Raw genomic sequence first — 16,516 nt, 5'->3', positions numbered from 1 at the left:
GGACGTGCCCAGGATGTGCACACCCTCCCAACAGAGTGAGCTCCAGGTGCGAGGGCAGCAGCGGCTAACAGCATTTCTACCAACAGAGCACACAGAAGTCACGTGTGAAAATATTTTCGAGAAATATTTTTTTGTAACGCACTCCAAAAACACAGAAAACGACAAACCCAGAACTGTCTTACCATGTGCGTGCTGGTAGTCATTATCTGAGGGTGGGAAGGGAAGCCGGTGGCAAAAAGAAAAAAGCAAGACACAAATAAAACAAACCCCCAGGGATTAGGCAAACAGGCAGAGCTGAATGTCCGTTAGAAACTACGCATCGATTCAGTGCAAAGGAAACAGGCTCACGTACGGTACTCGGGCAAATCCTCTAACACGGGCTCCCCATGGAACTGACTCCCGCGTTAAAAAAGCAAGGTCTTCCTGGCATAATTGTACCACTAGGTAATCAGCTGAGGGTGAACTGTAAGTTACACGAAGTCTGAAAGACCTCAGCAGGACCTTTCCTTACAGCAAAACTGAGCCCTCAGGTAATGCCATCTGTAAGCGACCCGTAGCGATGCCCAGGCGGGGACTGACCCCATCGGGAGGCCCAAGTGGGGACTGACCCCACCGGAAAGTCGCAAGGGCTGCACTGAATTCATTGCTTTGAGGAAATAAGCACATGGGCCCGGGAGGGTTTATTCCTAAGCAGCTAAGTGAGCGCGACCGAGCTCCGTACTCACCTGCCCGTTGCTCGTCACGGTTGTGTTTTCAAACATGAAATAAGCACCAAAGAAGAACACCATCGCGTCAAACAGTCCCAGGAGCGTCCAGTAGATGAACACGCGCCAGCGCAGCAGTGCGTTCTTGGCGATGTCCCTGTGTGAGGACAAAGGTGCAGAGTGTGTCCTCGAGAATCCGGGCCCGGCGCCTCCCCGAGCTCTGGGTGGCCACCCCTGGACGCTGTCTCGATGTGATAAGATGTGCGTGGGCAGTAAACATCAAGTCTGTGCTCTGGCCACAAATGCACAATGTTCGTTACAACCAGTTAACCTACTAGGCACTCATGTCCTTGGCTAACTTTCATTTGGATATTTTCTCCCTCATTCACTGCAAGATCGTCACAGGCAGAGATGCTTCTGGTTCTGAAAGTAACAAACACAGAGCACAAGAAACACACCTGACATTCATTGAGCTTGCAACCACTCTTGATGTGATACCTTATACCTGTTCAGAGAGAGAATGTGCAGGATTCCCTCCTACATGTATAGAACAGCACAGGCTCTCCTGTTTTCTTAGATTTATTCCCGACTATGAAGTGTGTACAAAGAACTCAGAAGTTTGCCTTCTTATCACAGTCCTTAATCACCTACACTGATTTTTGGGTCTGAGCTGTCAAGATCCAATAGAATGGCCAAATATTCTGCTAAGGGCGGTGAGGCTGATGCATGGATCCTATGGATGCTGGGCAGGGGAGTGAGTGCTCTTGGCTGTGGTGGTGGATGCAGGAAGCATACATGACGAGGCTGCACAGACCTGAAGACACACACAAGTGTCATGTACACACACACACCCATGTGAAGAGGCTACACAGACCTGAACACACATGTGTCATGTACACATACATGTGAGGAGACTGCACAGACCTGAACACACACACGTGTGTCATGTACACACACAGGTACAAGTGAGGAGACTGCAGGCCCGAACACACACACATGTCATGTACACACACGTACACATGTGAGGCGGCTGCACAGATCTGAACACACACACGTCACATACACATATGCACACGGAGTCTGCACAGACCTGCACACACACACGTGTCACATACACATGCACACATGAGAAGGCTACACAGACCTGGACACACACACGTGTCATGTGCACACATGCACATGAGTGCAGGCAAAGCTGGGTGATCTGAATGGGGGAAGGGGTGAAGGATACAACATCACTGGATGTGATGCTGGACTGCAGTTTCTCACATGTCACCACTAAGGGACACAGGATCAGGGCCCACAGAATCTATTATTTCTTACAACTGCAAATGCATCTAAAATTATCTGAAAAATAAAAGTTTAACTTATATGGTTTGACTGTGTCCCCACCCAAATCTCATCTTGCAATGTAGCTCCCATAATGCCCATGTGTTGCCGGAAGGATTCTCTGGGAGGTAAGGCAATCACAATTTTTTTCCCGTGCTTTTCTCATGATAGTGACTAAGTCTCACAAGATCTGATGGTTTCATAAAGGGCAGTTCCCTGCACATGCTCTCTTGCCTGCCGCCATGTAAGATGTGCCTTTGCTCTTCCTTTGCCTTCCACCATGATTGTGAGGTCTCCCCTGCCATGTGGAACTGCGAGTCCGTTCATTAGACCTCTTTCCTTCGTAAATTACCCAGTCTCGGGTGTGTCTTCACAGCAGACAAAAATGGACTCAAACAATTTAGAAGACAACGGAAAACACTAACATACAGAATCTGCCAGAGACCTTGGGGGGCATTTCTGAAGAGCAGAAAAATATCTCTTCCATACCATTAAAAAAATAAGAACCTTTTGGGGGAGAAAACACACTGAAGCCAGAGCCGTTAGTTTTTCTTTTTCCTCACTGGAGGGAACACACATGGTTTTAAAGAATAACTTAGGTCACAGATTTCCTGGGGTCACAACAAGGAAGACACCTGTACCCTGGCTTCCTCAGGACCGTCAGAAAGCTCAGGGAAGTGCAAACTGGCTCCACACAGACGCTCCACATGTAGCGTCAACCATCCAGCGAGGCTGGAAGAATCTCCGTTTGAACTATGTTGCTTCCAGTTTAAACTGGCTCCCGCCCAAGCAAGAGTGTCAGCAGATGCCAAGTGTCTCTGGCCCTAACTGAGGTCTGCCAGGCATCTGCTGGACGGAACCGCCAGAGTGCTGCCTAGCTGTTCTCTCTGCTCTCAGGAGAGGCTGTCTGGAGGACGGTACCTGTACAGGGTCGGGTCTCTCTTGAGCACGTCGATGCCGACGTGCTGCTCCATGAGGCTGTACAGGAGGATGGGGAGGGAGGTGAAGCTGATGTTGTACAGGGTCAGATACGCGGTGTCATACAAAGTCTGAAAGAGGAAAGTCACAAGGAAGGGGCACCTCAGTGTGTTTTTACAAACTTTTTGGATCTTTACATTAAATATATTTATTTGCAAAGAATCACAAAACAAGCATAAAATGCATCTGAAATGCACAGAAAGACCAGAGCATTTTTCAAAGCTTAATGATATAAACTAGGGTCTGTGATATAAACTGTGATTTCAGGATGAAAGTCACAGCTGGCAAAAAGCCTAACACTAACTCATTCCATTCTATCAGCACAAACTTCAAAAAAAAAAAAAGAGGGAAAGTCATATAAAACATCAGCGATTCTGATTGCCGTCTTCAACCTTCAGGGTCTGGTCCCGATCACTTCCCACAAGCAGACACACATCTGCAGCAGGTGCCTGGGGGGAGGCTTCACCCCTCCCAGATGGGAACTGTCTTCTTCCCCTATGGGCACACTGCACCCGTTAACATGCCAGTGCCGGGTGGCCCATGCCCATGAGGACCTCAGAGCTGGAATTAATCCTTGCAGTGGTGTCACGAAGCCTGGCCTAGCCCTGGGGAGGCCACATCATCACTGGCCCAAGACTCAGAAGACCTGGAGCCAGCCAACTCCCTGGCCCTTCACCCCTGCCTGCTGCTGGACATCCTGGAATGCTGCTCATTCCCAAGTCTCCCCTCCCCCTGGCAGCCACCCCTGGGGAAAGGAAAGGAAGGCTGAGACAGCCTGTCCCTGAAGACCCCAGGACTGACCTGCTGTGAAAACCCACAGAAGAACTGGTATAAAAACTGGGGGAAGATGAAGCAGACGTTCTGAAAGACAAGGCATAGTGGTTAGTTCAGAGACGCGGCCACCACCTACCAACGCGGCCTGCCCACGAGGGAGAGTGATCCCCGCGTGCTCAGCTTTCTGCAGAACAGCACTCATGGGCCCTGGAAAGCATCCTCTTATTTCAGGGGCAACTGAAATGCACATGCGACCATGTTCTGGCCACTCTGAGGACAGATAATATAAAGGGGAAATCTGTCAGCTCACAGAGGACAAGGTGGCAGTGCGGGTATCAGTATAAACAGCAAAGAACTGAACCGCACCATGGATCAGGAATTCTAAAATACCCCCGCCTCAGACGTGCCACCTGCTAGGTTCTCCCTGCTTTCACACTCAGTTCTGTAGAAGGAAGGAAAGCACTAGGGGTCTCGTCCTGGGCACAGCAGGCCCTCCTCATCCTCGGAGGCACACTCCCAGACCTCGGGGGGATGCAGAAACTGCGGATGGTCCTGAACCCTATCTACACGGCAGATGGGTATGTGTGTTCTGACACATACATACCCGTCATAACATTTAACTTATAAAGTAGGTGCAGTAAGAAGGTAACAACAACACAGAAAAACTATAACAACACAGCATAATAAAAGTGACATGAATTTGGTCTTGCCCTCTTCCTCTTAAAATATATTATCGTGCTGTATTCACCCTACTTCTTCTTGTGATCTGTCAACCTGGTCACTGACACAGCTGCAGAGTGACTAAGGGGCGGGTAGTGTACACACAGTGTCACAAGCTGGACAAAGGAACGAGCCACATCCCAGGAAGGACAGAGTGGGACAGCGGGACACTTCATCATGCTGCTTGGAATGGCATGCAATTTAAAACTTAGGAATTATTTATTTCTGCAATTTTCCGTTTGACATTTTTGGGCTTGGGTTGACTGTAGGTAATGGAAACTGCAGAAAGCAAAGCCATGGCTGAGGGGGGATGACTGCAATCAGATTCCCCACTCCCTCCTGACAGGGACGGCTGAGGGGGGATGAGTGCAATCAGATTTCCCCCTCCTTCCTGACAGGGACGGCTGAGGGGGCATGAGTGCAACAGATTTCCCTCTCCTTCCTTACAGGGACAGGTGAGGGGGGATGTCTGCAATCAGATTCCCCCCTCCTTCCTGACAGGGATGGCTGAGGGGGGATGACTGCAATCAGATTTCCCCCTCCTTCCTGACAGGGACGGCTGAGGACGGATATCTGCAATCAGATTTCCCCTCTTCCTGACAGGGACGGCTGAGGGGGGATGACTGCAATCAGATTCCCCCCTCCTTCCTGACAGGGATGGCCGAGGGGGGATGACTGCAATCAGATTCCCCCCTCCTTCCTGACAGGGATGGCCGAGGGGGGATGACTGCAATCAGATTCCCCCCTCCTTCCTGACAGGGACAGCTGAGGGGGGATGACTGCAATCAGATTCCCCCCTCCTTCCTGACAGTTGCTTCTACTTTGAGATCAATGACCTCTTGGGGCATCAAGTGGCTCAAACAAGGGTGGGGCCACCCTGTGCCTGATCTGCTGCTGAGAGAGCAGATCTCCTACAGACGGCCATCTCCTACCTTATAAAAGAAGTACTGCACGAGCTCAGATATCCTGATGTAATAAAAATGCCCGTGAACAAGCAGCATCTTCTTCAAATGCTTAAACTTCGGAATTGCATAGTCACTGTTCCTGGCCGCCTGGCGGCCTTCCTTGCCGATGACACCTAGAAGGCGGAGGGGAAGGAGCTGAGGACACCCTTTCGGCACACCATACCCGGGCAGCGACAGGAGAACCGACGAAACGAGCCTTGCTGGTCACACAGGAGGGTGGTGATGGGGGTGTCCTGAACCACCACCTGCGTGCTGCCACGGGCCTTTGTCTAGCAGAGGGGTGACCTGGCCACTGGGACATGCCAGCAGCAAGGGTGAGGCTCACCTATGCCCACGTGCGCTTCCAGAATCATGCTGACATCGTTCGCACCGTCGCCAATTGCCAAGGTGATCGGGTGCTCTTTTGAAAATTTGATTAATTTGACAATCTGCAGAAGAGAGAAAGGCAGAATTAATCGTCTGTTTCACTTCCAAAGAGGTTATTCACTCACTAAGCAGAAATAACGAAGATGTAAAGTTAGTCTGGCCAAGTAAAAAGTCATCTGTTTACCTGGAGCTAATTTACTACATTGTTTTCTCCATATAGGATAAAACCTGTTTCATGTTGGAAGCAAAACAAAACAAGGTATGATTAAAGTGGCGTGAGCTGGAAAGGGCTGGCAGGCAAAGCCCGGTGTGGAGACGTGAGAAACGTGAAGTGGTCCTCGGTTACCTTACATTCATCTGTTTAAATAAATGGAAAATGTATAAATACTGGGAAAATACATTTAAATATACAGGGGCAAATGTGAACCTTGATTCTGTTAGAAGACATTACTATTCCAAGCTACTTCCAGCTATTTGGTATAAAGCATCTCTCTCTAAAAATAAATCACTCCTAATGATGCTCTTTTAATTTTCAAATTTGTAACATGTACAAAATCAAATATGAAAAAATTTTATGTAAAAATGATTTCCAAGTTTTTGGTCAATTGCTTTATGGTGTTTTTTCTTTCCATGTATGTGCAAGATATAAGAATGAAGAGATGGGGGAAATGTGTGCGGTGCCTTCTTCTTTCAAGATGGGAAACTGAGACACAACTTAATTTGTGTGAAACTTTTCAAAAGCCAGGGGAGGACTTAGAAAAGTACTATGGAATACATGAAGAGCCAATGGAAAGCCCTTAGCTGCTGTTCCATTTGGGAAGTAACCCTATAAGGTTCACGTGCTGCTACAGATGTGAGGGAGAGGGGACTTCGGACCGTCTTCCCCACATGGAAGGTCTGGGCTCAGCTTGTCGTTCTGAGAAGGGGCCTGTTCTGCATATTTGGTGAAACTGACAGATTAGTGCACCCACATGCACAAACGCTCAACCTTTGACCTCTTCGGTTTCCAGAATTTGTGCGAGACATATTTTACCTCACCCACTGGGTGCTCTGACCAATTATGAATTTAGTCATGAACAGTTCAAGACAAATTGGTCTAATTTATCTAAAATGTGGTATAACAAAGTTGGAACTTTTCCAGGCTTCCTGACATCAGAAAGACATCCATGTTTACACGTATATTCCACAGTGCTTTTAAAAGTATTTAAAGGGCCGGGCGCGGTGGCTCAAGCCTGTAATCCCAGCACTTTGGGAGGCCGAGGCGGGTGGATCATGAGGTCAAGAGACCGAGACCATCTGGGTCAACAAGGTGAAACCCCTTCTCTACTAAAAATACAAAAGTTAGCTGGGCATGGTGGCGCGTGCCTGTAGTCCCAGCTACTTGGGAGGCTGAGGCAGGAGAATTGCTTGAACCCAGGAGGCGGAGGTTGCGGTGAGCTGAGATGGCGCCATTGCACTCCAGCCTGGGTAGCAAGAGCGAAACTCTGTCTCAAAAAAAAAAAAAAAGTATTTAAAGAAAAAATTTCAGGTGTGTGTTTCCCAAAGAACATAGCAGAGTGAGACGTCTAGAGTTTGACGGACAAGACAAGTTAAATCCTCGTGGCATTTCCTGACTGCAGCCTTTTGGGCAAATTATTCCCATTTATAAGCTGGATGCCTTCACTGCCTGTCAGGGTGACCCTGAGGCTAAATGCATTCAGGTCTGCGGGAGTGCACGCCAGGTGCTCATAATGTCAGCTCTCTTCCCCTACACCTTCAGTGTACATTCTCAGGACTGGCTGAGATAGGTATTTAAAACAAAAACAAAAACCAGGAGTCAGCCAGGGCAGCTGTCCTGGCCGCTGCCTCTGGAACGGTCACACGTCTGTTCAACACCCACTAATCACCGAGGCTGGCCCAACAAGCAAAAGAAGGTCCGAGTTTTAAATCTCTACCACGATTGCTTCTATTTTTAACAGGTGGTACGCTGCTAGAATTTTCAACAGTCCAAGGTGGTGAGACCTAATGGGAGGTTCTGTGTGTCGGATGCCCTGACCAGCGGCTGTGGAGGATGGGCGGGCAGGACCTGGGCCTTCTGCAAGGGCGCCATGCGGCAGCAGAGCACCGCACTGCAGCTGCGGCAGATCTCCAGGAAGAGCTCCCTGTAGTTGCCGGAACTCCCGTCTTGTCGAGGCTTCATGATCAGAGACAGCGCGGCCCCGTCGATGATTAAACCGTAGTCCTGCAGATCTGCCGAAAGTCTGTCAGAGCACTCGAGTCAGAAAGGTTGCTCAGTAACGAAATCTAGAGATTTTAGAAGACGCCGTATGTTTCTGGATAGCTACAGATGCTACAAATCCATGGCATTAAGCACCTTAGACTACACTGAAAAGTGTATTTTAAGGAAACATTCTTATTTTAGGTAAAGCAAGTGTATACTCTCTTTGTGGACTTGCCAAGTCCCCGCACTTCTGAAACAACAGAAAGGCATCTCTCTTGCTGTCTAAGATCTTGGTCAGTTTTTACTGGAAACCTTGGGCACAGTCTGTCTGCACAGCTAAGTCCTCGGCTTTCTGCCTGGATGACCTAAGTTGGAAAGAACTTGGTCATAAGCTCCTCTCTGCTGGCTTTCACAATGACAAGGAGCCGGATGCAGTGGCTCACGCTTGTAATCCCAGCACTGTGGGAGACTGAGGCGGGCAGATCACCTGAGGTCAGGAGTTCGAGAGCAGCCTGGCCAACATGATGAAACCCTGTCTCTATTAAAAATAAAAAAATTATCCATGTGTGGTGGTGAGCGCTTATAATCCAAGCTACTCGGGGGTCTGAGGCAGGAGAATTGTTTGAACCTGGGAGGTGGAAGTTGCAGTGAGCCAAGATCGAGCCATTGCACTCCAGCGTGGGCAACAGAGTGAGACTCCATCTCAAAAAAAAAAAAAAAAAAAAGGAACATCTCTAATCCCTAAAAGGAGTTCTGCAGATTGCAGATAAGGTAGAGAGAAATGTCTGTGCTATTTATGAATAACTTAGAGCTTGTGTAAATTAGAGGGCTGCTCGTGCTTTATCTACATGAATGAAACTGACATGATTTAAATAAAATCTAATCTCAGATAATGTGTCTAACACCAGTAAGGATGGCATTGAAACAATGTATCACCCAGGCTGGAGAGCAATGGCAGGATCTCATCTCGGCTCACCGCAACCTCCGCCTCCTGGGTTCAGGCAATTCTCCCGCCTCAGCCTCCTGAGTAGCTGGGATTACAGGCACGCGCCACCATGCCCAGCTAATTTTTTGTATTTTTAGTAGAGACGGGGTTTCACCATGTTGACCAGGATGGTCTTGATCTCGACCTCGTGATCCACCCGCCTTGGCCTCCCAAAGTGCTGGGATTATAGGCGTGAGCCACCGTGGCCGGCTGCTCTGTCTTAATGAACAACCGCAGATTATGAATATCCCCACTTCCTCCAGCTGATGCTTGAAGGGGTCTGCAGCAGAGGCCCTAAGTCTCAGAACAATGAGAATTGTCCCACTCAAAATATTCTGTCAATCATGTCTTTTTGCCTCTGTCACCCAGCAGTTTGAAACTGAACCCACATAGATGTGTGCAAAAAGACACACCACCATTGCTGGAAAAAACAGCCTGTCTTGTTCTCAGTATTCACCTGACCCCTAAGAAGCTGGCATTAATGCCCCAGGGAGAACTGAATTCCAAGGAAGGACAATGTGGTTCACCAGCCTGCAGGTGAAGTCCATTTGGTCTGAAGCCCCTCTGTGGGAGTGTGGGGTGAAATGGGGACAGGGTCTGAAGCCCCTCTGTGGGAGTATGGGGTGGGACAGGGACGGGGTCTGAAGCCCCTCTGTGGGAGTGTGGGGTGGGACGGGGACGGGGTCTGAAATCCCTCTGCGGGAGTGTGGGGTAGGACGGGGAGGGGATCTGAAGCCCCTCTGTGGGAGTGTGGGGTGGGACGGGGACAGGGTCTGAAGCCCCTCTGTGGGAGTGTGGGGTGGGACGGGGTCTGAAATCCCTCTTGTGGGAGTGTGTGGTGGGATGGGGACAGGGTCTGAAGCCCCTCTTGCAGGAGTGTGGGGTGGGACAGGGACAGGGTCTGAAGTCCCTCTTGTGGGAGTGTGGAGTGGGACAGGGATGGGCTCTGAAGCCCCTCTGTGGGAGTGTGGGGTGGGACGGGGTCTGAAATCCCTCTTGTGGGATTGTGGAGTGGGACAAGGACAGGCTCTGAAGCCCCTCTGCGGGAGTGTGGGGTGGGGTCGGGGACGTGCTGCTTACCCGGAGAAGGTGTCCCTGGTCAGGCTCCCGCTGTGGCGAAGGACCGTCTTGCTCAGCTCAAACAGGACGTCGTGCAGACTCTGCTCCTCGATCCTCTTGGTGGTGAGCTCCAGCAGCTGCGTGTTCCTGCGAAAGAGCTTGCAGGCGTAGCACGTGGCCGCGGCCGTCTCCATCTTGTCTCCCGTGAGAACCCAGACCTTGATCCCAGCCTTCTGTAGGGCCTCGATGGTGTCTGCAGCTTTCTCCTGCAGCCTGAGGGAAGCAAAACCAAATGAAACACAGAGAAAACTCACTGCTGACCCAGGAAATCCTAATAAGGAGCTGCAGAAACTTGCAAAGTTGTCAAAACATCGCAGTCCCTCAACATCAAACATACCATGCCGTGGCTCGTGGTCTTACCATGAAGACAGACCAGGAAGCGGCCTTTGAAGGTCTGAATCAGCATTTTACAGGGAAACACTTCATAGCATCAGAGGGATGAATATAGATAAAGCATCTGAGAAGTAAAGGGCTGTCCTATGTCATTGGCATCTGACAAGCCTAGCAGTTTTCTCTCTAACTGGGACTCGCTACCTGGGGGAGGGTTTCAGGAAACTGTCGGCAAGACTGTTACAGTGAACCCCATGTTTCTCTTCAAAGAGTTGGTATGTTCAGCTCTCTTATTCTTTAATTCTCTATTTTAAAGTTTAAGTTCTTGTTCTTATCAGTAGTTCACATCTGTTCCCCTCCCCCCCCATCCTGACTCCTCCCCGTCACCTGATCACCCCTGGCTAACTGCTCTGACCTGCCCGTAACCGTCCTTCCCACCAAAACACCCACCCTGCCACTCCAGCTCGGACCCCTGCTCTTTTTAAAACAGCCAATCAGGATTAGTCTAGCTTGTGCAGTCTAACCGTAGCCAAGAGGGGACGACATAGCAGCAGGGACGACACCCCCCACTGTCAGGCATAAGCACCCCTTCCCGCTCATCCAGGTGTGCGGTGGCCATCATTGCTCCATCCGTGCACCACACCCTTCTAGAGAAGTAAACTGCCTTGCTGGGAGGGTTTATCTTTCAGTGCTATTTCTTTGGTGGCATGAAAAATTTACTGGTAACAAAGACTATTATAACCACCAACACCAATGTCTCCACCGTGGAAAGATGGGATCTGGAGTCACGGTGCTGAGGGATATTCATTAGCTCGTTTTGTATAAACTGTTCAAAGTTTTCGCTTAGAACACGCTTGGGTCTAGGTACCTCTACATAATATAAAATACTGATAATACTATAGTGATTCTATGGCTAGCTAACACGCATCACGGGCTTACTATGTGCCAGGCCTGTGTGACACTTCCTGTGTGTGCTCTTTCGTCCTTACCACGAGGTCACCAGTAAGGACGCTGGCGTCACATCCATTTTACACATGGAAAACCCAAAGCCTGCAGACACTACAGCAGGTATCTGCGGGTAAACAGACAGGTCACGTCCCTCTCCTTGAAAGATCTGGTGTCAAAACCATGCTTGCCTCATTTGGGGGTCTACATTTTCTCTAGGTTTTAGACTCTACTTTCGTGTGAAGTAACTTGCCCTATTTCTATAATGTATGAAAAGAAAGGCTTTAAATTCTAACTGGAATGATCTGGTTAGGCTCTGGGAAGAACTCCTAGCCACAAGTCTCAAGATCAGACAATCATGGTATTCCAGAGATGGAAAACATGCCTCTAATTTCATGTGTGTGTGTGTACATATATAACATAAATATATGGAGAGAGAGGGAGCATGCATGCCTTCTTATGCTGCCCAGGCTGGAGTATAGTGGTACGACCTCAGCTCACTGCAGCCTCCAACTCCTGGGCTCAAGCAATCCTCCCTCCTCAGCATCCCAAGTAGCTGGGACAAGAGGTGCCTCCTACCACACCTGAACAATTAAAAAAATGTGAGAGGTGGGATCTCACTATGTTGCCCAGGCTGGCCTCAAAATCCTGGCCTTAGTCAATTCTCCTGCATCAGCGTCCCAGAGGGCTGGGGTTACAGGCGTGCTCCACCAGGCCTGGCCCTAGAATTCTATTCAAAAGGAAGCTGAGGCTCAGAGGTTTCCCACTTGCTGACTGGAGATTTTGATTTGGAAGCAAGCGTCATCACTGCAAAGCCACCAGGCCCCCGTCCCCCACCAGGCCTTAACTCTCCACTTTTCCACATTCCCATCCAGTGGAGTCAACCTGCCCCCACCCCGGGGTCTCCATCCCATCTGCTCTGCCCAAGGCATCCCAGGCTCCTCCACCACAGCCTGTAAAGATTGACCCAGCTGCTCCCCTGGCAAAGACCGTCCTATGGACACCCCCTTCTCCTGGACAGACCGCAGGCGAGGCGAGTGGCTGACCAGCAGAGCAAGGCCCCCCGCTCCCAGCGGCATCAGCTACAAAGCCGCTCGGCGGCCACGGCCCTGCGCTCTAGAGCCTGTCTATGTGCAACGGTGTTCTTTACACAGTGCTCCGTGTGCTTCCTCTAACAAAACAAACACAAAACCACCAAATCTAAACCTCCTGCTCTGCCTAATGCTCCATTCGGATCAAGAACCCAGGAATGTTTGCTAAACGCACTCAGAAAATGCAGGTTAGTGATGAGGATTTAAGTTTTGGACCGAAATGGATCTTAAACACTTTTAAACTTTATGCTTTCACCTCTTCTAGGACATAAACTCCCCGCAAACTCCCTGAAGCTTCTGCTTTATTCTCACAAATGGGGGCCTTTTTCTTTCTCTTCTCCATTCCTACAGACGACTGAAATCCATGCCTTTCACTCTGCCGAGAAGGCACCATGTGGACCAGAAGACGCTTCTTGGGGTCTTGGCCTCACACAACGCTCATCCCAACTGCGGAGCGGGGGCGCACTGGCGGCTCTTGCCTTAGAGCTGCCTGAACCTCCGTAATTGGTATTTTACCAGTTATGATGCTGATTAGGTTTTGTGATTTTCCACTTCATTATTTTAAGTTTTTCAGGTAATGATAAATATAGTGAGTAGGTAATGATCTAAGAAGTACTATCAGCATTTGGAAAAAACTAGCAACGAAGTTTAGGAGCAGAGTCAGCGACTGATTCCACCCTAAAGAGGAGGTACAGCCTCCATGATGCTCACACCTGCGATTCCAGCACTTTCAGAGGCTGAGGTGGGAGCACCGCTCGAGGCCAGGAGTTTGAGACCAGCCTGGGCAACACAGTCAGATCCTATCTCTTCAAAAAGTAGAAAAAATTAACGAGGCATGGTGGTACGTGCTTGAAGTTCCAGCTACTCAGGAGGCTGAGAAGGGAGGACAGCTTGAGCCCAGGAGTCTGAGGCTGCAGTGAGTTGTGATCGTGCCACTGAACTGAGCCTGGGCAACACTGCAAGATGCTATCCCTTTAAAAAAACAACAACAACAATTTTTAAAAGCCCCTCTATCTTGCCTGTTCATAAGATGACAGGAACAAGCTATTTTCAGAACTTCCTGGGAAAGTGGTTTCAGCAGACTTATTCATCGACAACAAAATACCCCCCAGGCACGACCTTCCTGACAGGACTCGAGCATGCAGCAAGACGCCTAGCCTCTCCCTGAGCAGAAACATGCTGTCAGCTGTGCAGTTGCCTCCCCCGTCCCCTTGTCCTCACGCAGCCCGGGCTGCCAGCGCACTGCTCGTCTCTCAGGACAGGGCGCGTGCGATTACTTTACCGGTCCTCAACGGCCGTAGCACCAAGCAGAATGAGATCCTTCTCGATCTGCTCATACGCGTCTGCTAACTTTCTCTCCCGATCCTGAAGGGCCACCTTGGCAGCCTGCAGCAGTTGGCAGATGCCTTCATACTCTTCTGGGATCAGCCTTTTATAGGCCACGCACAGAGTCCGGAGCCCCTCCTGCAGAAGACGATGCAGTGTTGACACGAATTCAAGGTGTCACTCAGTGAAATATGAGGCTCCACGGCCTTCTTGCTAATTAGAATGACCTACCCAAGAATTACAACCCTTTCAAAACGTATGATACTAAGGAAAAGAAAAAAGAAAGAAAGAAAGGAAGGAAGGAAGGAAGGAGGGAGGGAGGGAGGGGGGGAGGGAAGGGAGAGTGGGAGGGAGGGAGGGAAGAAGGGAAGAAGGGAAGAAGGAAGGAAGGGGGGAAGGAGGGAGGGAGGGAGGGAGGGAAGAAGGAAGGAAGGAAGGAGGAAGGGAGGGAAGGGAGAGTGGGAGGGAGGGAGGGAGGAAGGAAGGGAGGGAGGGAAGAAGGAAGGAAGGAAGGAAGAAGGGAGGGAGGGAAGAAGGAAAGGAGGGAGGGAAGGAAGGAGGGAGGGAGGAAGGAAGGAGGGAGGGAGGAAGGAAGGAGGGAGGGAGGAAGGAAGGTAGGAAGGAAGGAAGAAGGGAGGGAGGAAGGTAAGGAAGGAGGGAGGAAGGGAGGAAGGAAGAAGGGATGGAGGGAGGGAGGGAGGAAGGGAGGAGGGAGGAAGGGAGGAAGGAGGGAGGGAGGAAGGGAGGAGGGAGGGAGGAAGGGAGGAGGGAGGGAGGAAGGAAGGGAGGAAGGAGGGAGGAAGGAAGGAGGGAGGGAGGGAGGAAGGGAGGAAGGAGGGAGGAAGGAAGGAAGAAAGGAAGGAAAGAAGAAGGGAGGGAAGGAGGAAGGGAGGAACGAAGGAGGGAGGGAGGGAGGAAGGAAGGAAGGAAAGAAGGAAGGGAGGGAGGGAGGGAAGGAGGGAGAGAGGGAGGGAGGAAGGAAGGAAGGAGGTAAGGAGGGAGGGAGGGAGGGAGGAAGGAGGGAGGGAGGGAGGAAGGAAGGAAGGAAGGAAGAAGGAGGGAGGGAGGGAGGAAGGGAGGAAGGAAGGAGGGAGGGAGGGAGGGAGGAAGGAAAGAAGGAAGGGAGGGAGGGAGGGAGGAAGGAAAGAAGGAAGGGAGGGAGGGAGGGAGGAAGGAAGGAAGGAAGAGCGAGCACAACCAACTCTCACAAGGACTAACTTATGAACAAGTGAATTATTCAAGTCCATGTGAGACAGAAAGAAGCATCATGGATCGCAGCATTTTCAGACTAGAAAGCCTAGAAACAAACAATAGAAACTAGGACCATCTACCAGAAGGTAAACTTTGCTCCTTCATTTTGACAAATGCAGAGTTAAATGTAACCTTCTTTTAAGGAAAATCATTTATAATTTCATGGGTAATATCAAGTGATGTTTCTAAAGAAACATGTTTTATGTGGGAAGTATGTGAGGTAGCTTGTTCTTTCACAATGAAGGAAAACTGCCAGGTTACTTATCAAAATCACTGGTGGCCAGTTAAGAATCACAAGCTCCTGACTGTGATCCTGATTCCGGAGGTCACCGTATAGAAAAAATGCAGCTGCCACCAGCAAGACACAGGAAGTGGGGCAGAGGCTGCAGCAGCCACACAGGGTGGTTTACAGATGAATCTCTTCACCCCATCAGTCGAGGCTGCTAAGCCTGACTGTCACAAGGTTCAGCTGATGATCTAGGGTGTTCCCTTCCATTTTCCCTGCTCCTTCAGCCCCAGCCCTACTGATAATAGTAAAAGAACCATAATTCTCCCAAATTATCATTTCACAATCTGGGAGAATACCGGTTTTTAAGAGTGAAAAATAATGCATTTCATCGTATGAGATGAAGTGTCTCCTAGTTCTCAGGGAAGGCTTACATTCATCACCAGTTCTCAGACCTCTTAATTCACGTGAAGGACAGAATTGCCACTGGGTCAGTGACTCTCCTGGCCCTTGAACTTGAAAAAGCCAGAAGGGAAAAGGGGTGTCGAAGAAGTGGGAGGGTCTGTGTGTGCCTGAGTCCCGTTCTCCAGGGACCTTTCGGAAATCCTTCCTCCTCATCCTGTAGATACTGGTTCCCAGTCAAGAAGAACAAGTGAGAAGCCAAGGGACCCGTCCCAGGGGAAAGCAGCACTGAGCGGACACTGCCCAGCCGCCCCAGCCTCGCCTCCTGCTGAGCACACGACCCTGCAGCTTTCTGCTGGTGGGTTTGCTCTATTGTCAGGCGCTGAGTTCTCTGGCCGTGGGTGCAGTGTCACTTTATCACTGAATCCCTAGTGCACAGCCAAAACACAGTAACTTTTTGCTGAGTAAAGAAGTGGTGAAATTAGACCTTTGTGTACCTGTCGATCAGGTTACAGACTAGAGACACAAATGTGAATTGCAAAATGAATTCTCCGACTTTTCCTCAGAGGCAGTAAAATAGACAAGGTGGGTTTCATTGTATGTTTTCTGGCTTCAGTCTGAAGCCAGGAAAACTGCATGACAAGAACATGGTTTTAAAGGATAATAACCCAGAGTGGCCCTAGAACTTCGGTGGCTGTGAATGATAAGCAGAAGCTTTTGGAAATAAGTATGTTACTATTTTAAAAGTAGATCAAGGACTTTCTCTTGTGGTAACACGGAGTAGAAACAATTTTCGTGCCTGTAA

General features: G+C 49.8%; 1 protein-coding gene across 18 annotated transcripts in view; it reads right to left on the bottom strand.

The window, feature by feature from the left end:
- ATP11A (ATPase phospholipid transporting 11A) overlaps positions 1-16,516 on the bottom strand; it is a 184,623-nt gene that overhangs the window by 20,856 nt on the left and 147,251 nt on the right. For 9 of the 18 annotated variants that reach the window (XM_009005295.5, XM_009005346.5, XM_009005394.5 and 6 more), the window contains exons 18-26: positions 13,789-13,970; positions 10,102-10,353; positions 7,902-8,076; positions 5,796-5,898; positions 5,438-5,583; positions 3,813-3,872; positions 2,955-3,082; positions 726-861; positions 183-206 (exon numbers count right to left, since the gene is read on the bottom strand). In XM_009005295.5, coding sequence (XP_009003543.1) covers positions 183-206; positions 726-861; positions 2,955-3,082; positions 3,813-3,872; positions 5,438-5,583; positions 5,796-5,898; positions 7,902-8,076; positions 10,102-10,353; positions 13,789-13,970 — 1,206 coding nt within the window. The remainder of the gene's footprint in view (positions 1-182; positions 207-725; positions 862-2,954; positions 3,083-3,812; positions 3,873-5,437; positions 5,584-5,795; positions 5,899-7,901; positions 8,077-10,101; positions 10,354-13,788; positions 13,971-16,516) is intronic. The other 9 variants (XM_078333429.1, XM_078333469.1, XM_017970556.4 and 6 more) reach the window with 1 other exon arrangement.

This window comes from Callithrix jacchus, chromosome 1 (assembly GCF_049354715.1).
Source record: "Callithrix jacchus isolate 240 chromosome 1, calJac240_pri, whole genome shotgun sequence".
In the NCBI taxonomy this organism is placed as follows: Eukaryota; Metazoa; Chordata; class Mammalia; order Primates; family Cebidae; genus Callithrix; species Callithrix jacchus.
This window is presented reverse-complemented; position numbering and strand designations above follow the sequence as displayed.